At 50.7% G+C, this 21,405-nt stretch overlaps 1 protein-coding gene across 1 annotated transcript in view; it reads left to right on the top strand.

Annotated features, from left to right (window-relative positions):
• Positions 1-20,777, top strand: part of XPNPEP2 (X-prolyl aminopeptidase 2) — a 31,610-nt gene extending 10,833 nt beyond the window's left edge. The window contains exons 8-21 of the mRNA XM_012458727.3: positions 1,642-1,743; positions 2,744-2,825; positions 3,146-3,341; positions 4,141-4,230; positions 5,450-5,559; positions 6,267-6,344; positions 7,788-7,859; positions 10,290-10,350; positions 11,864-11,933; positions 12,505-12,609; positions 13,337-13,396; positions 14,024-14,100; positions 18,823-18,912; positions 19,547-20,777. Coding sequence (XP_012314150.2) covers positions 1,642-1,743; positions 2,744-2,825; positions 3,146-3,341; positions 4,141-4,230; positions 5,450-5,559; positions 6,267-6,344; positions 7,788-7,859; positions 10,290-10,350; positions 11,864-11,933; positions 12,505-12,609; positions 13,337-13,396; positions 14,024-14,100; positions 18,823-18,912; positions 19,547-19,741 — 1,388 coding nt within the window. The 3' untranslated portion in view covers positions 19,742-20,777. The remainder of the gene's footprint in view (positions 1-1,641; positions 1,744-2,743; positions 2,826-3,145; positions 3,342-4,140; positions 4,231-5,449; positions 5,560-6,266; positions 6,345-7,787; positions 7,860-10,289; positions 10,351-11,863; positions 11,934-12,504; positions 12,610-13,336; positions 13,397-14,023; positions 14,101-18,822; positions 18,913-19,546) is intronic.
• The last annotated feature ends 628 nt before the right edge of the window (positions 20,778-21,405 follow it).

The following is a 21,405-nucleotide window of genomic DNA, read 5'->3' as shown; positions in this document are numbered from 1 at the left end:
TGAACCTTGAAAACGTAATTGCAAGTGAAAGAAGCCAGTCAGAGAAGGCCACGTATTGTACAATTCCATTTGTATGAAATATCCAGCATTGGCAAATCCATAGAGATAGAACATAGATTAGTGGTTTCCTGGGCTTGGGGGACGGGGATAGGGAGTGACTCCGTAGTGAGTACGGGGTTCCCTTTGGGGATGATGAAAATGTGGTAGAATTAGAGCATGGCGATGGTTGCACAGCATTGTGAGTGTGCTGAAAGCCGCTGAATTGTGCACTTTCAAAAGGTTAAAATGATACATTTTATGTGCATTTTACACATAACATAAATTATGGTAAAATATGTAGTAAAATAAACCTACAAAATGTATTGTACCCAAAGTTTTGGCCCTTGTTGAATAGTTTTACCTGTTTACATGAAGTATTTTTCACGACATTAAGTTATTTATACTCATATCTGAACCCAACTAGGACCCTTAATGTTTATGACCGCCGGCCATCAAACTCCTAGTCCTGCCTAGGGGTAGACTTTTTGAATATCTTGCAGGGGTCAAAGATAGAAGATGAAAACTAAAGTCATAGAATCCGGATATAAGCATCCTAGAAATGATGGCGCTGTGACACAGAGTTTAAGGACAGATTTGGAGACTGACCATGTTAATAAGACAGTACAGTGCCTGTACAGATTAAGAGTGTGGGCCACTGGGCACGGTGGCTCACGCCTGTAATCCCAGCAGTTTGGGAGGCCTAGGCGGGTGGATCATGAGGTCAAGAGATCGAGACCATCCTGGCCAACATGGTGAAACCCGGGTGTGATGGCGCATGCCTGTAATCCCAGCTACTCAGGAGGCTGAGGCAGGAGAATTGCTTGAACCTGAGAGGCTGGGGTTGCAATGAGCTGAGATTGTGCCACTGCACTCCAACCTGGGCGGCAAAGCAAGACTCCATCTCAAAACAAAAAAAAAAAAGAGTGTGGGCCAGGCAGTCAGACAGACCAGCAGTCAAATCCCAGCTCCACTTCTTGCATCCGTAAAACCCTAGACAAGTCACTTTACCTCTCTGAAGCCTCAGTTTCCTTCTCTGTGAAATAGAATGGGTAACAATTAGAACAATGTTCATGGAGTGCTTAGCCCAGTACCCGTGGCTTAGTAAGTACTGGGGTTACTGTAGAGAAGAAGGTTGAACATGGCCCCAGCCCTATCAGTTTGTCCTTCAACTAGGACTGCTCTCCTGGTCTCAGTCTGCATGCTTATTTTTTGATCAGAAGGATACAAGAGTTACTACCTATCAAGATACCCTTCTGTATGCTTTACAAATATTAATTGAGTCCATCCTCATAGCAACCCTATTAAGGCAGATACTTGTTATACTCCATCCCCATTTTACAGATGTGCAAAATGAGACACAGAGGGGTTAAGTAATTTGCCCACAGTCACCCATCCAATAATGGCAAAGTCAGGATTTGAGCCTGGTCTGGGTCCAAGGCCCATGTCATTGATGAGTACACAAGTAAGAGTTTGTTTGAGGAAAGGGTTCCACTGCTTCCTTAAAAGGGTGGAAAACTGTTACCCTAAGGCTGCCCTTCCAGGAACTGAGTGCCAAAGGCAAGGTGTGTCGCTTACACTTTCTTTGGGCTCCTTTGCTTCTAGGGAGCACTTGGCAAGAGAAAGTATCTGGCGTCCGAAGCCAGATGCAGAAGCATCAGAAGGCCCCAACTGCCATCCTTCTGTCGGCCCTAGAGGAGACGGCCTGTGAGTGTGGATTTGCAGACATGGGTGGGCGCCGGGGTCTCCCCAATACCCCAGACCTCTTGCGCCCTGCAGCACAGAGCTTGCTCTTCCCCTAATAATCATGTGCCCACCAGTTCTTGAGAATTCCATGGTCACAGCCCATGGGAACCTAGAAGGGTAAGGGGACAGGAGCTCATGGCTGCAGAAAAAGGACATGAAGTAGCCCTGAGCAAGCCGGAGGAACGAACTGGCCACAGCAGCAAAGTGCTTCCATCTCATTCAGGGGAGGAGGACCAGTAAATGCCTCCCAACACTTAGCCGCTACCCCACAGCACTCATATGCCCAGCTTCAGCACCCAGTGGGACCCTACTGTTTCCCGACATGGCTCAGGGCTTCTTGTCTGATCCCTATGGCTGGGCTTCAGATATTCCAGGGACACACTGGACCTGTGTGCTGACTGCTAAGTGTCTGCATTTTTCTGGGGTGAAAAGATCCATAACTCTCAATAGCATCTCAAAGAGCCCCCCAAAACAAAAGCCCCCCGAAAAAAGATTGAGTAACATGCAGAGGTAGATGATGCAGGCATGCTGCTGGTAATCTTTGGGGGCCAAAGGAAACAGTGGGGCAAAGGTGTCAGAAATGCTTGCCTCTGGCCGGGCACGGTGGCTCATGCCTGTAATTCCAGCACTTTGGAAGGCCGAGGCGGGAGAATCACCTGAGGTTGGGAGTTCAAGACCAGCCTGACCAATATGTTGAAACCCCGTTTCTACTAAAAATACAAAAATTAGCCAGGCATGGTGGTGTGTGCCTGTAATCCCAGCTACTCGGGAGGCTGAGGCAGGAGAATCACTTGAACCCGGGAGGTGGAGATTGCAGTGAGATAGCGCTACTGCAGTCCAGCCTGGGCGACAGAGCAAGACTGTGTCCTAGAAAAAGGAAAGAAAAGAAAGAGAGAGAGAGAGAGAAAGGCTTGCCTCAGGCAGATGAGCATCAAATAGTTTCTGTCAATTCTCTTCCCAGGGCTCTTCAACCTTCGAGCCAGTGACATCCCCTATAACCCCTTCTTCTATTCCTACGCGCTGCTCACAGACTCTTCTATCAGGTATGGCTTTTCCTTAGCTTGCTGTCGTGGACTTTCTCCAACTTCCACCCTTTTGATGACCCACCACTGATCCCGCCTTAATATACAGCCTCTGGTTGCCCATCAGCTTGGTGCCTGCCCCAGCATGACCTTTAGAAAACCTCCTGTTGGCTTTTCCTGACTCTTTAACCTCTGTCCCTGTTGAATCCCAAATCTGTCCTGATTGACTCTCTGGGTCTGGCTTCCTTTGACCTCCAGAAACAAAGGGATTGTGTCTGCCTCTGGTGCTTTGCATCCTTAGCAGATGCTCAGGGGCCTCTCTGTCTTCCTTCCCCACCCAGGTTGTTTGCAAACAAGAGTCGCTTTAGCTCCGAAACCTTGACGTATCTGAACTCCAGTTGCACAGGCCCCATGTGTGTGCAAATTGAGGATTACAGCCAAGTTCGTGACAGCATCCAAGCCTACGCCTTAGGAGATGTGAGGATCTGGATTGGGACCAGCTATACCACGTATGGGATCTATGAAGTGATACCCAAGGTGGGTTTGCCAGGCCCCAGCCCAAACCAGGCACCAATTCCCGCTCCAGGCCTGTTAAGTCTGAACCTAAAGTGGGATGAAGCCCCTCAGCCATTCAGTCACCTGGTCAGCCAACAACTGTGCAGTGAGTTCCCTTCTAGGCCTAACTGGGAAGAGACAGAAGAGGAAACAGGGAGGTCTGTCCAGAGAGCTCACAAAATTGTCAGGAGGCTAGAGACTATACGGCCTGATCTGGCAGAGCCAAACTTGAAAATGAATTCCAGCTCTGCCCCTAACTAGCTGTGCACTGACTTTGGACAAGCAACTTAGCCAATCTGGGTCTTTTTCTTCACTTGTAAAATGACAGTAAGAGTCCCAACTTCACAGGAGTTGCTCACTGGAGATTTAAAGGAGATAGTGTACATGGCTGACACATGGTAGGCGTTCAATGAATGGTAGCTGTCATGATATGTACAGGAAACTTACACTGTCAGAACAGCCCACCAGTTGACTCAGGCCACGCTCTGATCCATCCCAGAGTGCTAGTGGGATCCAAAGACAGGGAGTTCACTGCCAAGCAAGGCAGTGTTAATCAAGGAAGGCTTCCTGGAAGGAGAGCGCGTTCAGCTGGATGTGGAAGACTAGGAAAGACAGGAAGCACACAGAGGAGAGGGCATTGCCACGAAACGGTGTCAAGTCTCACCTCTGCTGGGTCCTCCTGGCAGTCATTTGAAAACACCTCTGTGCCATGGAGACCTCCTTTTCTGTGCCCCCAGACCTGTGACCCCACACCTTCTTTTCTCCTCCCTGCCCCCAACAGGAGAAACTCGTGACAGACACCTACTCCCCAGTGATGATTACCAAGGCGGTGAAGAACAGCAAGGAGCAGGCCCTCCTTAAGGCCAGCCACGTAAGTTCCCATTCAGGCAGATGTGGCCTTTTGGGAGTTACCAGCCTAATGAGTTAGAAAGGAAAGAACCTGAAGAAGATCCTCAATGAAACAAAGAAGCAGGCCAGGCGCGGTGGCTCACGCCTGTAATCCTAGCACTTTAGGAGGTCAAGGTGAGAGGATCACTTGAGCTCAGGAGTTTGAGACCAGCCTGGCCAACATGGTGAAACCCCGTCTCTACTAAAAATACAAAACTTAGCTGGGCATGGTGGCGGTCACCTGTAGTCCCAGCCACTCAGGAGGCTGAGGTACGAGAATCACTTGAACCTGGGAGGTAGAGGTTGTATTGAGCTGAGATTGCGCCACTGCACTCCAGCCTGGGCCACAGTGAGACACTGTCTCAAAAAAAAAAAGAAAAGAAAAAGAAAAAGGAAAAGAAAAAGAAATAAAGAAGCAGACACCAAATTATTCCTGGGCACCCACATGTACCTCATATCCTTGTTCCCCATATAGTATAGCAGTTTAGAGTGTAGGCCCTGGAGTTAGGGTGTCTTGAGTTCAAATCCCAGCTCCATCCAACTCCTAATTGGGTGACCTTGGCCAAGTCATTTTACCTTTCTGAGCCTCAATTACTCCATCTGTAAAATGAGGACCATAACAGTAACCTTACAGCAAACAGTTGTTGTTAGGATTCAATGAGTATATATATTGCTCTGAGCACTGCCTAGCACATTCTAAGTGTTAAATAAGTGTTAGCTATAATGATTTCCTCACACTGGCAAGAGGATGGCTCAATTTTTTTAAAAAAAATTCTTGTTAAAATTAAAAAAAAAAAAACTTTGTCTCATAGGAAATTTTAAACATACAAAAAAGTAGAGAAAATGTCACCATAATCCAGTGTCCCTTCACCCAGCTTCGACATCCTTGACTCATGGCCATTCTTGTTCTGTCTATAACCCCTTGTTCATTACCACCACCACCCCACCCCTCTGTTTCTGGATTCTTCTAAAAGTAAATCCCAGATAGTGTGTCATTTCAGCCGTCAACACAAGACTCTTTCAAAAACAGGAACACAGTATGATCATCTATAAACACGAACAAGAATTCTTTGACATCAAATAGTCAGTGTTTTTTAAAGCTCCACATCCTGGAATAGCTATCTGATCTCCATCAACTCAGAGCCTGTGACTGCAACCAGACCTCAGCCGGCTTCTCTGCTTCCCTGCTTCCCCAACTCCAGGTGCGGGATGCTGTGGCCGTGATCCGGTACCTGGTCTGGCTGGAGAAGAATGTGCCCAAAGGCACGGTGGACGAATTCTCAGGGGCAGAGCTCGTGGACAAGTTCCGAGGGTGAAGAGCCAGGGCCATCCTTTCTGGCTATTTTTTAGTGTGGCAGTGGGGGCAGGGAGGGGGAATTGGTCCCCTTAAGGAAGATCCTCCTTGTATGTGGGCTGGGTGGGGGACAGCTCTGTAGAACAAGGAGTGACAGGTTCTTGGGTGGTCAGGGAGTTGAGCAGGGAGTGTTGGATGACATTTCCCGCCCCGCCGAAAGCAGGACAACTTGAAGGGCCACAACCCAATAGTGTCCTCCAGTGTCTGCTTCAGGCACGGTCTGGCTCTCCCTGGGGGAGGCTGTGGCTCAGGCCAGGTCAGTCCCTGGACCACTTGAGAATACCAGGTAGGGAGGAGGATTCCCAAGGGCATGCTTGGCCCAGGTCATGTCCAGATTGTAGGTTTGAGGTACAGGATGCTCTTCCATGGCTGGAGGAGTTTCCAGATACAGGGAGCTGGGTTTCTTCACTCCTATCCATAAAATGGAGGTGGAGAGGAAATAATTGGTGTCTACAGTTACAGCGTGTCCTTCTCTGATCTTCCTCTATAAATAACAGGTCAGGGTTTGGGGAGATGGGAACCAGGAGGTGAGGGCTGGGAGAGCCAAATGCTGTCTGGTTGAGAGGTAGAGGCAGCCGCGACCTTCATTGGATCTGGTTAGAATCCCGGGCCCACACTAGTCCATGGACCCATTCATTGACCCTTTCTTGCCTTGTACTTTCCAGAGAAGAACAGTTCTCCTCTGGACCCAGTTTCGAAACCATCTCTGCCAGTGGCCTGAATGCTGCCCTGCCCCACTACAGGTACTTGAGGAAAAAGAATTTTCAGGAACCCTGTTGGGGGATCCTCTTGTGTGTGTAGAGGAACAGGGTGAGGGGAGGGGAATGTTCTGGGACCTGAGTCCACGTTGAAGGTCTGAGGCCCTTAGCCCTGTGGGGGCTGGGAGAGGAGCTCAGTGTGGAGTAGGGAGTAGCCTTGCAATGTAATGGCCTGAGCGCTGGAGGCTGGGGGACCTGGACGGGAGGCACCGAAGCCATTGGATGCTTTTCCCTGGCTTCCTGTGTGTTGCTTATGTCAGCTAATTCTTAAAGCTTACGAGCTCACACAGAGAGAGACCTGTTCACTCAGTCTGAACCAACCAAGGTGGGACCAAGATGCAGGCTAGCCAGGTATTTGACCCCATAGAAAACAAAGCCCTGTGGCCGGGCACGGTGGCTCACACCTGCAATCCCAGCACTTTGGGAGGCTGAAGCAGGTGGATCACAAGGTCAGGAGTTCAAGACCAGCCTGGCCAATATGGTGAAACCCCGTCTCTACTAAAAATACAAGAATTAGCCAGGCATGGTGGCAGATGCCTGTAATCCCAGCTACTTGGGAGGCTGAGGCAAGAGAATTGTTTGAACCCGGGAGGCAGAGGTTACAGTGAGTCAAGATCTTGCCATTGCACTCCAGCCTGGGCAACAGGGCAATACTCCATCTCAAAAACAAACAAACAAACAGAAAACATACCGCTGCAGGCCTGCCTGATGAAATGTGGAGGGGGTGGTCAAGCTGACCAGCTGCCTCTGCCTGGCATGGGCACAGCAGGGAGAGGTCAATGCCCTCCAAGGGAGTGCCTGGCCTGTGACACAATTCCCTCCCCAGGTGTCCCCTGGTGTCTCCCACGCCTTCAGCTGCCTTGCCCCAGCCCCTCCTCCCTACTTGGGCCAGAGCGGCGGGGTGGGTGTTCTTCAGCTTCACCACCTCTTGCTCTGCAGCCCCGCCCCAGAGGGACCCTCCCTTCCTGTGCTCTGGCTTCTTCTGGGGACTGTCTGCTCTCAGAGGCAGCAGGAAGTCAGAGACAAAGGGCCGGAGGGAGCATCCGGGTGGAGGCCCAGCTCCTCACTGCTTTACTGCGTGCCCTCATGCAAACCCCTCGGCCTCCATAAGCCTGTTTTTCCTTGTGGAAAGGGAGCTGGCTGGGCTGGGGGGTCTCTCGGGCTCTCCCAGTTCTCACACTCTGGGCTCCTCCCTCTCTCCTCCCTGGGGACCAGGGCCTGGCTCAGCCAGATGCAGGATTAACAGATGTGTGCTGAGGATGGCAGCAACGGAAGCTGAGTTCTCTTCCAGGGCCCTTTGGGAGAGAATGACTTCCCCCAGAGGAGCTGGACCGGAAGCCCAAGCCCCAGAGGTCCTCCCACCAAGGACCCCCATGTGACCCAGCGCAGCGTTAGGCTGCCCCTCTCAGCATTCTCTCCCCTTCTCAGCCCAACCAGGGAGCTGAACCGCAAGCTGTCCTCAGATGAGATGTACCTGCTGGACTCTGGGGGGCAGTACTGGTATGTACCCTTCACCCCACCCCCGCCTGGATGTCTCTGCTCAGACCTCCTGGGCCTGCCTAGAGTCAGCCGAAGCTTTCCCTTCCTGGGGCATGGATTCTTCATCTGAGAAAGGAGACACTTGGAATGAGCCGCCAACATCCTTCCCATTTTCACACAGGGGGTCCCTACACAGTGGGAAATACGCAGAGGCTGGGATCGTGGCAGGACCCAGGCAGCACCTCTGTGGGAATTAGGAAAAGACTCCCCTTGCCCAAGTAAAACGTTTAGTGTTTTTGGGGAGGGGAGGATTTTGGTTTTATTTTTTTCGTTTGTTTGTTTTGAGACAGAGTCTTGCTCTGTCACCCAAGTTGGAGTGCAGTGGCGCAATCTCAGCTCATTGCAACCTCTGCATCCTGGGTTCAAGCGATTCTCCTGCCTCAGCCTTCCAAGTAGCTGGGATTACAGGTGTCCGCCACCACCCTCAGCTAATTTTTTTTTTTTTTTTGTATTTTTAGTAGAGATGGGGTTTTGCCATGTTGGCCAGGCTGGTCTCAAACTCCTGACCTCAGGTGACCCGCCTGCCTCGGCCTCCCAAAATACTGGGATTACAGGCATTAGCCACCAGGCCCAGCCTCAAGTGAAGTGTTTTCTAAGTCCATGTATTATTACACAGTCTGAGCAACTATACTCAGCATCCCTGCCTGGCTGCACAAACACATACATCCTATTCTCACCCCACTCATGCACATTCTGGACACAGCCCATGCACCACCAACCTCATGGAGACTCCTCAGCCCCCTCTTCCCCATGGCACTGGTCTGGATGGAGGTGGGGGCAGATGAGAGAAGCAACCCTTGTGATGGGCTACCCTTGTACAGTGTACAACCTAAATGCTCAGACCTGATAGCCATGCAGAATAGGCTAACCCAGCCGGGCATAGTGGCTCACACCTGTAATCCCAGCACTTTAAGAGGCTGAGGCAGGCGGATCACCTGAGCTCAGGAGTTCGAGACCAGCCTGGGCAACATGGTAAAACCCCATCTCTACTGAAAATACAAAAAACTAGCAGGGCGTGGTGGAGCATGCTTCCCAAGGGAGGCTGAGGCAGGAGAATCGCTTGAACCCAAGAGGCAGAGGTTGCAGTGAGCTGAGATCATGCCACTGCACTCCAGTCTGGGCGACAGAGCAAGACATTGTCTCAAAAAAAAAAAAAAAAAAAAAGAATAAGCTAAGCCCATTCCTTCCAAACGTGTCACCAATCATTCACAACAGAGCTGAGCTGAGCTGACCTGAAAGATTTTCCCTTCTCGTTGAGGAAGGAAGTGGACTGTGGGAAGCGTGGGGTGGAGCAAAAGAAGGGCCGTGCTGAGCCTATAGAGGAGCAGGTAGTTTCCAATGGTTTCCCAGCCTCTACCCTGTGGAAATGGCGAATGTGCTAACAACAGAGGCTGCTTGTTCTTAGCGCAGCTCTCAGGGAACCAGAGTAGCAGGTGCTCAGCAGCCTTTGCTCATCAGGAGTTCCATGCTGTGTGTACTTGAGCTGGCCAATGAGCAAAGGGGAAGTGAATTTGTGGGGGCGTTGCTGGAATAGGGTGTGCTCAGAGTAGGGTGAGGCCAGGGAAATGGTCACCTTACTTCCTCTTCTTTCCTTCTGAAGAAGTTCACCACACCCCATGACCCAAGGAGGAGCCCCCGGCACCCTGGGGCCATTTCTCTCCTCTCCCTCACCAAGGCATGATCACGGGGGCCATCCTGGGGGAACCGCTGCAGCTGGGGGTTGGGAGTCAGACCTTCAGGCTGAGGCTTCACCTCACTGGAACTCAGCAAATCACTGAGTCAGATCCATGTTTGCCATGGAGAGGACCGCATGGAGAGGACTGCATGGAGACGCAGTGCTTGCTCTCCGCCTGGCTTCACTGAGGTTCAGAGAGTGAAGCAACCACATAGCCTCAATGGCCTCATCTGTGAAATGGGGATAATGAGGCCTGCTCTGCCATTCTTCCTGGGGAGCAGCAAAAGTGTCCTGTAAATGGTCCATAACTATCTGAATATGAGAGTGTTAAGATAACATAATGTCTCTGGACCTCAGTTTACCCAGCTGTAAAAACAGGACAGTCCCCTTTCTGCCTTCCAGGAAGCCTAGAAGCAGCTGGACCCAAGGAAACCCAGATTTACAAAACAGTCCAAATGAGTGGGATGGGGGAGGAGTGTAGTCACGCTTGTCAGATAATGTAGCGGCTTTTAACTTGATAGCTTTGCAGAGAGGCCTTTTATGCATAGACACCAAAGGGGGGGATTTTGATTATGGTAACTGTCTGCTCCCTTTCGCCGTCCACCCACCCCAGCCCAGCCCTGCCATTTGTGGAAAGCACACAGAAAGCACATGGGCCCAGTCCCTAGCCCCAGGCATTTGGCAGAGCGGGACGTGTTGGTTTCCCTTCTCCATAGGGACGGGACCACAGACATCACCAGAACAGTCCACTGGGGCACCCCCTCCGCCTTCCAGAAGGTAAGCCTGGGCCCAGATTTCCCCTCGACACCCTCCCCCAAGGGGGCACCCAAGCAATCAAGATCACTTCCATTTCAGAGGCTGAAACTGAGGCTCAGAGAGGTTAAGTCATTTGCTTAAGGTCACACAGTTGGTGCCGGAAAACCCAGTGCTCCCTGCTGCTTCCCTGGGGATATTTCCGGCCACTGACAAGGTCTCAGCCCAAGCTGACCCTCATCCTATTCCGGTAAATCCGTGCACAGATTTTTTTTTTTTTTTTTTTTTGGTGCCTGTGTGCCTGGCCCTATACTCAGCAGAAAGGAGAAAGAAAGGCATCCCAAGCGGAGGAAAACGGCACAAGTGAAGCCTCCGCGATGGGAAGGAGCCAGAGGTGTTCAGGAAACAGTGAGGGCTGCCAGCTGGGGCAGAGGCCAGGGCATTGTCTCTGTGCACCAGAGAGCCCTGGGGGTGGAGCAGCAAGCTGCCTTCGAGCTGAGCTGCGGTCATACTGCATTCAGCAGGCCGACCATGGAGCAGACATGGTGCTGGAAACACAGAGAGGGGAACCAAATGCTGTCCGAGCCTCCAGCGGCTCACAGTTTAGCAGGGTCTGCTGCCCCTGGCTGTCCTGCACAGTGTCACAGCCTGTGCACATGTGTAGTGAAGGAGATTGACCACATCGCCTCCGGACATGACCAGAAGAGGCCACTGTCAGCCCACCTCCCTCCCGTGACAGAGGAAGGCTAAGCTGCCAAATCAGCAAACCTCAACTCTCATGAAAGGCCTTAAGAAAACTCAACAGCTGTCGCAACCACAGGAATGAGAGTGCTAACCTTCCGTGAAGCCTGCGCACTGCAGGCACCGCCTTCCGTTCCTTAGTCCGCCCTCCTCTCCCAACAAGCCTAGGAGCCAGGACCGTTATCGTCCCATCGCAGATAAGGAAACTGAGGCACACAGCAGCTAAAGTTGCCTGCCCAAGGTCACAGAGTCAGTGGCTGAGTCAGGTTGCAGCCCAGGGAGTCACAGCCTCGGCTCACTGCCACCAAGTGTCTCCTGCAGATACATACATTTTGAAACTGAGTCTTGCCCTGTCGCCCAGGCAGGAGTGCAGTGGTGTGATCTTGGCTCACTGCAACCTCCGCCTCCCGGGTTCAAGTGATTCTCCTGCCTCAGCCTCCCGAGTAGCTGGGATTACAGGCATGTGCCACCATGCCTGTATTTTTGGTAGAGACAGAGTTTCACCATATTGGCCAGGCTGGTCTCAAACTCTTGACCTCAGGTGATCTGCCTGCCTCAGCCTTCCAAAGTGCTGGGATTACATCCAGTAATGATTCATAGACCAGCCAGCGGGAAGCACGTGATGGAGCCCCAGCTTTGGGAAGGCCCTCCTCAGCCTCCACTGACCATCTTCCCAAACACAGGCAGCCACACACGACAATGCAACTCCCTCCACCCTGCCCACACACGCCCAGGCCTGGAAGCTCCCCTGGCTCCTCCTCCTGTCCTCCACGTCACCTCTTCCTCTCCCCATCAGGAGGCGTACACCCGTGTGCTGATAGGAAATATTGACCTGTCCATGCTCATTTTTCCTGCTGCTACATCAGGTGGGTTCCAGAAACCAGGCTGGACACAGCGTCAGGCCCTGATTTCACAGGACTCGGACCATAACCCTGAGAGGCTGGTGGGGCAGGTATTCTGTCACCATCCCATCCCTTATATAGATGAGAAAATCTAGCGTAGAGAGAGAAAGTGACTTGGCCAAGGTCACGCAGAATGTTAGCGGGAGACCCAGGCCTTGAACTCAAGTCTCCTGCCTCGTAATCTAACACTGTTGCTCAGAGATGGGAGAGATCAGCTGGGCCACAGCAGTTATGGGTGGATTCTTAGAGGAAGTAGGTGTCAAAGTGCAAAGCCCTGACAGATGGAAAGAAATTATAGTAATGGATACAATGTATAAGCTGGAGATAGTGATGGGCCGGTCTGGCCAGGGAACCACTAACTCCGTCCATCAGCTCTTCTCCATCCCAACCCAACATCATTGCATCAGTGCATGCTTAGTGGCCTCTCAGAGGCCCCTCTTCTTAGGCACCGCTCTGATAGTGGAGCAGGAAAGGGGCAAGGTGGACAATCCTGGGGACAGCCATCTGACTGGGGTCAATCTCTCTTCCCTTCCAGGGCGAATGGTGGAGGCCTTTGCCCGCAGAGCCTTGTGGGATGTTGGGCTCAATTATGGTCATGGAACAGGCCACGGCATTGGCAACTTCCTGTGTGTGCATGAGTGTAGGTGTCTTCTCAGCACTCCCCAGGGCCCCCCTTTTATGATCCCTTCTATGAAGGAGGTAGAGCATTTCACAGGTATGGAAATGACCAAGATCCACCAAGGTGCCATGATCTACCCAAAGTTACCCAGCTCCACAGGGTAAGTGAGGAATGCCAGCAGCAGGCCAGTCCTGCTGGCTGATTGGCATTCAAAAGGGCACCAGAAAGAGGCTCAAGGACTAGTGGCTAACTTGTATAGACCCCAGAGAAATAAAAACCAGAGCCAGCTGCATGCGGTGACTCCCACCCATAATCCCAGTGCTTTGGGAGGCCAAGGTGGGAGGATCACTTGAGGCCAGGAGTTTGAGATCAGCCTGGGAAACAACACAAGACCCTATCTCTAAGAAAAATGTTTTTAAAGTATCCAGGTGTGGTGGCGTGTGCCTGTAGTCTCAGCTACTCGGGAGTCTGAGGTGGGAGTATCCCAGGAGGTTGAGGCTGTGATGAGCCATGATGGCGCCACTGCACTCCAGCCTGGGCAACACAGCAAGACCCCTCTCAATACCTAAATAAATAATAAAAGCCAGAGCCAATCGGGTGTGTGCCAGGCCCAGGCAGACAATGATACAATGGACCGTGTCGTAAAGATGCTCAGGGATCCCCACTTATCTGCTCTTCCCTGTAAGCTGCTCACTTCCAAGCTGCTGAATATAGGAGAACTGATACCATGCTATGTCTTCCTTTCTAGGGCCAGTGGGATTCCAGTCCAACAACATCGTCATGGCCAAGGGCATGTTCACTTCCATTGGTACGGTCCTTGGGTCCCTCTACCTCACCACCCTATCCCAGAGCAGAGCTAGCCCAGGACTGCAGTCTAGGGTGTGCCAGCCTCCAGGGGAGCACAGTAGGCACTAACACAGCTCGGACTCACCTCCCCATTCCCAGCCCTACACCCAGTCCCAAATGGCTTGTCCCACCCTAACCCCAGCTCCCCTCAGCACATACCCTCTTTTCGCCCTTGGGAGTTGATTCCTAGCTGTATATTCCGATGAGATCAGGCGCATTCAGGGTGCTATGACTGTAGACCCAACTATATATTCAGACCCTGAAGTTGCCAAATGCTAGAGTAAAAGGACAGTGGCATCCAGGGAGATGGGAGTGCCTTCAGGACCCAAGTGGGCTTTTAGGGCTTCCCTGCTGGGCTACAGGGGAGAAAGGGTGAGTTAGCAATGCACCTGTGGGGAGTGTGAGGCCTGACAGGGATGGGTTGCCTCTGCTTAGCCAACAAGCATCTAACCAGTTGTGGGGCTGCCAGAGTCAACAGCCAGGGGACAGCCAGGCTGCCAGGCCCTCCAGCCACTCATCAGTAGGTACAGGAAGCCTGGGCTTGGGCCCTCCCCCCGCTTAATGCCACCAGCATCTCTGTGTCTTCCAGAACCTGGTTACTATAAGGATGGAGAATTTGGGATCCGTCTTGAAGACGTGGCTCTCGTCGTAGAAGCAAAGACCAAGGTAAAGTGCTACCAGGATGGGCTGGAGGTGTGGGCGGCATGATTTTGGGCTGCATGGGAGGAGAAGCGGAAGGAAAATCAAAGGAGGAGGAAATTTAGCGTGCAGGCATGAATTTCTCATCTGGAGTCTTCCTTAGCAATTCCGTAAGTCAGACTTTTCAAACTTGCTTGCACATTTGAATCACCCAGAGAGGCTTTTTGATGTTTTAAATGCCAATGCCCAGGCCCCACTCCAGCCCAAGTGAATCCATGTCCCTGTCCTAAATCATTGGTTCTCAATGCACATAATAATCACCAGGGAAGCTTGTTAGAAATAAAGATTCTGTGTAATAGCAGCCAAGAAGATAAAATACCTAGATGTAAACTCGAAAAGGCTACATGGAGAAACTCTCTACTAAGGGACATAAAAAAGATTTAAGTAAATGGTGCTCTCTGGAGAGAAGCCTCAATATTATGAAGATATCATTTCTCTTTAAATTAATCTATAAATTCAAGACAACCTCCATTTCAATGCTAACTGGACACTTTTGTAACTTCACAAAATGATAGTAAAGTTTATTTGTAAAAATAAACATGTGAAGATAGCTAAGTAGCTAGAAAAATATTTGAAAAAGAAGAGCAGGGCCAGGTGCAGTGGCTCATGCCTGTAATCCCAGCACTTTGGGATGCCAAGGCAGGAGGATCGCTTGAGCTCAGGAGTTTGAGATCAGCCTGGGCAACATGGCAAGACCTTGTCTCTCAGAAAAATACAAAAAAAATTAGCTGCGTAGTGTTGTGTACCTGCAGTCCCAGCTACTCAGGAAACTGAGGTGGGAGGATCTTCTAAGCCTGGGGAGGTTAAGGCTGCAGTGAGCCATGATCATGCCACTGCACTGTAGCCTGGGTGACAGAGCAAAACCCCATCTCACACACACACAAAGAACAATAAGGAAAGCCAGCCCTCTCAGATTTGAACACAAACTCCCATAACTAAAATAGTATGACATGAGATGAAATAGACAGCTGTAGCAATGGAACAGAATAATCAGTCCAGAAATAAACCCTCTAATTCCCATAAACAACATGGGAATTTCGTTTACAAGAAAGCTGATGTTGCAAAACAGTCAGAAAAAATGATTATTCATCAAATAAACAGAGGGAACAAATGGCTAATTTGGGGGGATTAAACTGAATAACCTCCAAAATAAAATTCCAGATGGACCAAAGTTTTAAGGTGAGAAATGAGACCGCAAAAGATGTAGAGGAAAACCTATATACATTCATTTATAATCTCAGGGTGGAAAAGAGTCTTTCTGTGCAAGACCAGAAGCCATGAAGGAAGAGATTAATAACTCTGACTAAACTAAATAGAAAATGGAAACAATGTTTATGGAAACAATGCCATAAACAAAGTCAAGAGATGTGTGACAAATATAGCACATGTCACAGGGAGAGTGTGAACCTCATTTTACCATGAGCGTTTACAAATCCGTAAGATAAAAATAGGCAAAACAGGAAAAAATAGGGCAAAGGACATGAAAAGGCAATTCAGTAAATTAACACCAAATGGTCCACATACACTTGGAAAGATGCTCAAGTTCATCCTTAAAGAAATACAAACCAGGGCCCGGCACGGTGGCTCACGTCTGTAATCCCAGCACTTTGGGAGGCCGAGGTGGGTGGATCACTTGAGATCAGGAATTCAAGACCAGCGTGGCCAACATGGTGAAACCCTGTTTCTACTAAAAATACAAAAATTAGCCAGGCATGGTGGTGCATGCCTGTAATCCCAGCTACTCGGGAGGCTGAGGCAAGAGAATCATTTGAACCCAGGAGGCAGAAATTCCAGTGATCAAAGATCTCACCAATGCACTCCAGCCTGGTCGACAGAGGGAGACTCTTATCTGAGAAAAAAAAAAGAAAGAAAAGAAATGCAAATCAAAACAACAATAGAATACCATGTTTCACCTATCAGATTGGCAAAAATCAGTGACTTTGATGATACCTAGTGCTAGTGAGTATGTGGGGAAATGGGCATTCTCATACACTTTTGGAGAAAGTACAATCGGTGCAACCTTTCTGGAGGGTGGTTTGACAATATCTGTGAAATTACCTATTAAAAACGCTTGTACTTTTGTTTCGGCAATCCCTACACCAGATATGTACCTTCTAGATATAGTCCCGAAAGCTCACCAAGATGTTTATACAATGATGTTGACTTGCAGCATTGATGGTAAATAGAGTAAAAATTTGGCAGTGGACTCAATATCCTGGTTAAATAAACCATGGGACATCCACACACTACAGAGTCTTCCACAGCCCTTAAAAAGAATGAGGTAGCTCTCCCTGAGCTACTGTGAAGCACTCTCCTAGGTTTACAAGTAAGGGCAGTGGGGCAGGGAAGGAAGGTGCAGAAAAGTATGTATGGTAGAATACATTTTGTGTGAATTTTCAAAATATACACATAGATAGATACATATGCTGTGTATGCCTGAAACGTTCTCAGGAACAAAACTGAACAAGTCTAAACTTTTTTTCTTTTCTTTTTTAGAGACAGAGTCTCACTCTGTCACCCAGGCTGGAGTGCAATGGCACCATTTCGGCTCACTGCAACCTCTACCTCCTGGGTTCAAGCGATTCTCCTGCCTCAGCCTCCCAAGTAGCTGGGACTACAGGTGCCTGACACCACACCTGACTGATTTTTGTATTTTTAGTGGAGACGGGATTTCACCATGTTGGCCAGGCTGGTCTCGAATTCCTGACCTCAAAATATCTGCCCACCTCGGCATCCTGAAGTGCTGAGATTATAGGCGTAAGCCACAGCACTCAGCCTTTTTCTTTCTCTCTTTTTTTTTTTTTTTTTGAAATAGAGTCTCGCTCTGTTGCCCAGGATGGAGTGCAGTGGAATGATTATGGCTCACTGCAGCCTTGACCTCCTGGGCTCAGGTGATCCTCCCACCTCAGCCTCCAAGTAACTGGGACTATAGATGGATGCCACCATGGCTGGCTAATTTTTGTATTTTTTTGTAGAGACTGGTGTATTAGTCTATTCTCACACTGCTATAAAGATACTACCCAAGACTGGATAAAGAAAAGAGGTTTAATTGACTCACAGTTCCACATGGCTGGGAAGGCCTCAGGAAACTTACAATCATGGCAGAAGGCAAAGGGCTTGAAGCAAGGGTCTTGACATGGTGGCAGGAAAGAGAGAGCTAGGGAGAGCAGGGAAAACTACCTCATGAACCCATCAGATCAGCAGGGCGTGGTGGTTCACGCCTGTAATCCCAGCACTTTGGGAGGCCGAGGCAGGTGAGTCACCTGAGGTCAGGAGTTTGAGACCAGCCTGGCCAACTTGGCGAAACCCTGTCTCTACTAAAACTACAAAAATTAGCCAGGCATGCTGGTGTGTGCCTGTAATCCCAGCTACTCGGGAGGCTGAGGCAGGAGAATCGCTTAAACCTGGGAGGCGGAGGTTGCAGTGAGCCGAGATTACACCACTGCACTCCAGCCTGGGAGAGAGAGTGAGACTCCGTCTCAAAACAAAACAAAAGAAACAAACAAACAAAAAACCATTAGATTTTGTGAGGACTCACTGTCACAAGAACAGCATGGGGGAAACCACCCCCTTAGTCAATCACTTCCCACCAAGTCTCTTGCTAAATACCCTGGGGACAATCAAGATGAGATTTGGCCAGGGACACAAAGCCTAGCCGTAACAGCGAGGTTTCTCCATGTTACCCAGGCTGGTCTCAAACTCCTTGGCTCAATCGATCTGCCTGTCTCGGCCTCCAAAAGGGCTGGGATTACAGGCATGGGCCACCATGCCAAAAGAGACTTTCAATTTTTATTGTGTATCTTTGTGTAGTTTGAGTTTCCTAAGCACATACATGCAAGGGTTCTCTGGGAGATGGGAATTATGGGCTATTTTTTCCTCTTTACATTTGTCTATATAGACAGATCAATAAATACATGGATACATAGAGATATGGATAGATGAATCTATAGATAGATTACATAGATGACTGATTGATTGATTGATTGAAAAACCTAATAATCATTTATTTTTAAATGATTTAAGGGCAGGCATGGTGGCTCATGCCTGTAATCCCAGCACTTTGGGAGGCTGAGGTGGGTGGATCACCTGAGCCTAGGAGTTTGAGACCAGCCTGGCCAACATGGTGAAACCTCATCTCTACTAAAAATACAAAAATTATCTGGGCGTTGTGGTGCCCATCTATAGTCCCAGCTACTTGGGAGGCTGAGGTAGAAGGATCACCTGAGCCCAGGAGGTCGAGGCTGCAGGGGACTGTGATCGCGCCACTGCACTCCAGCCTGGGTAACAGAGGAAGATCCTGTCTCAAAAAAATAAAATAAAATGATTGAAATTTCGGTTTCTGGGACCTGCCCTAAGGATTCTGCCTCCAGTAGGTTTGGGAGGTGGGCCCTGGATTCTGCATATTTATCACGCTCCCTAAGTGCTGTTGATGTGCAAACTTTGAAAAACACAAACCTAAGTCTAAATTTCCAGAATCAGGAGGGAAGCACCAAAGATGGAGCACTAAGTGTCAGACAAGGGGGCTCGCCAAGAGAAGGGACTCTAGAAGGTTCAGCCTACCCCGAGTGTCCAGGTTGATGAGGCCCAGCTCCTGTGTCCTCTGGGTGGAGTGCTCCCTCCTTCCCTTCAGCCCACCTCCTCCTCCTCCCTCACTGTCCTGCTTACCCGCCTTCTCTTGTGGGTTCCCAGTACCCAGGGAGCTACCTGACCTTTGAGGTGGTATCATTTGTGCCCTATGACCGGAACCTCATCGATGTCAGCCTGCTATCTCCCGAGCACGTGAGTGCCCCTCAGCACTGCCATCTCTCTGACCCTGGGCCTTTCCTGCCTTTGCTACCTGCCACCACACCCTCTGTCCCTGCCCCTCCCCCAGGAGGGTCCACATTGGTGGTACCTGCAGACACACACTGGGGCATTCCTCCCCAGCTCACCAGAGATCCCAGAGCTTCTAGAACTTTCCAGTCAAACCAGCCTGCCCAACCCCAGGTAGTGAACAACTGGGGGGTCTGAGGTTGGGCCTCTGAGCTCAGCCGCTACAAGGCCTGGAGCTGTAAGTGATCCCTTCCACTCTTTTGCCTCAGTCTCCTCTTTTGTAAGCTGAGGATAAGAATGCCTACCCAGCTTACTCCCATTCCCGGGCCTGAAATCTACCCACCTCACCACCCATGAACATCACTATGACATGAAACAGCTGCCGAGGGGAACTGCCTCTGGAAAGCCCCAGAGAATTCCTGAGGCCTGATGATGGTGGGGGACCTGTGGGCATCTGGATCGTGGTGGGCAGCTGGATCGTGGTGGGCAGCTGGATCGTGGTGGGCAGCTGGAGTACCACAGCAGGGGAGTGGGTGTCGCCAAGACTGCACCTCTTGGCAGCTTGGCTTGGAGAGGCTCTCATCCCTTCTATCTTTCGCAGCTCCAGTACCTGAATCGCTACTACCAGACCATCCGGGAGAAGGTGGGCCCAGAGCTGCAGAAGCGCCAACTGCTGGAGGAGTTCCAGTGGCTGCAGCAGCACACAGAGCCCCTGTCCGCCAGGGCCCCAGACCCCGCCTCCTGGGCCTCTGTGTTAGTGGTCTCCACTCTTGCCATCCTCGACTGGAGTGTCTAGAGGCTCCAGAAGACTTCCCTGCTAACCCTCCATCTAGACGGGGGGCTCCCTTGCTTGGCTCCCCTCACCCTGCACCAAACATACTCCAAGAGCCCCTGATGGCCCATTGCCTGGAAACCACTGCATTCAGCCTCCTTCTCCAAGACCAGACCCCAGGAGCACAGGGCTTCTTGGCCCCAGGTGGCACCTCCCTGCCCCCGGGATTGTATACCGCACCCTGGGCTCCTAACCCCAGGACCTGGGATAGGAGAGCCAGCTAGACTCTTCTCTCCTGTGATCTCAGTAGGCCTAACCTATAACCTAGCACAAACTGCTACAGCTGCTCCCCTCCTGCCAAACAAATGCCCAAGAGAGCAATGCCCCTACCACCCAGGGGTGCCATGGTCCCAGGAGAACCCAAACCTATCACCACCTGTTGGGCATTGCCACAGCTGTTTCCACTCAGCCAGAGCACGAACCAACAACCCCCGACATGTGAACCCATCATTCCTAAACCCTGGGTGGGCTCTATGCCAAGTAACGGCAAAGGTAGTTAAGCCATAGGAATTTGGCTGTGGGGTAGGAGGGAATTCGGTGAGACACTCTGGAATATGACCCTACCAGAGGTTGGAGAACAAACTTGGGCAGCTGGACCGCGTCACTATTCTAGAACTCCCTGGCATTCGGGGAGCCCTTTGAACTTTCCAACGCGCAGCCACAGCTACGATGTTGTTAAATTCTCCTGCATCATTGGATGGCCCTTCACCTTGTGTAGGCAGTGTCTGGTTTCTCCATTTCACAGACAGGAACACTGAGCTTCAGACAGAGGGTGGGCCATGCCCAAGGGCACGCATTTGATTGGGAGCTGATGGAGCCAGATGAGCCCACACTCCAGCTCTTTCACCCTTCAGCGCCATCCAGAGTCCCTGAGCCCACCTCCCAGCCCTCTCCTCATTCGCTGAGCCCACTGTGGTGAGAAGAATTTGCTCCAGCCAAATTGGCCGTTAGCCACCTGGGTTCACATCCTGCTAAGACGTTTAAAACACCCTAGCAAAGACACTTGCCTCTGAGTTTTGTATTGTGTCTGCTGTGTTGCCAGAGACTGCTGTCACCTGTGGCTTTTGTGGTAGGGGAGGAGGAAGAGAACGGGAGGTGGGGGGTGGGGACATGAGGCTCCTAGAAGCTCAGCGGGGGAGCACGTGGCCTTGAGAACGTGTGTGTGAGCATGTATATGAGTATGTGTGCCCAAGTGCGCAGACGCACGTGCACGCCACGCCCAACCAGCCAACCTCCAGCCCATGCTAAGGATATTGCAACCTTGTAAAGGGTACAGAAAGAAGCCCCACACTGGGAAACTTGTCAAATGTTGTCCAGAAAAGTTGGGGTTAGCACCTTTGCCAAGCAGAGCACAGTTGGCGGAAGGAAAGAACCAAGGCTCTGGGTGCAGGGTGCTGGGCAAAGGTACCAGGCAGAGAAATCCCCTGGCCTGGGACCATCAGGCCTAGTCTGCTGAGTGTGAGGGTGACCTGTAATGGTTACCACCACCAGTGCTGGCATCAAGAGGCCCCAGCCCTGACCCAGCCTTACTGAGAACACAAAGATGGGCCTCTGTTCGCTGAGTCATTTGTTCCCTCACCTGCTCACCCCACAAAAACAGCTGCTACTAATAAAATTACAGTCACCAT

Source organism: Aotus nancymaae, unplaced genomic scaffold, assembly GCF_030222135.1.
Source record: "Aotus nancymaae isolate 86718 unplaced genomic scaffold, 86718_ANA_hifiasm-v0.15.2.pri h1tg000004l, whole genome shotgun sequence".
NCBI classification, from domain to species: Eukaryota; Metazoa; Chordata; class Mammalia; order Primates; family Aotidae; genus Aotus; species Aotus nancymaae.
The sequence above is the reverse complement of the archived record's forward strand: the minus strand, read 5'-3'. Positions and strand labels throughout refer to the sequence as shown.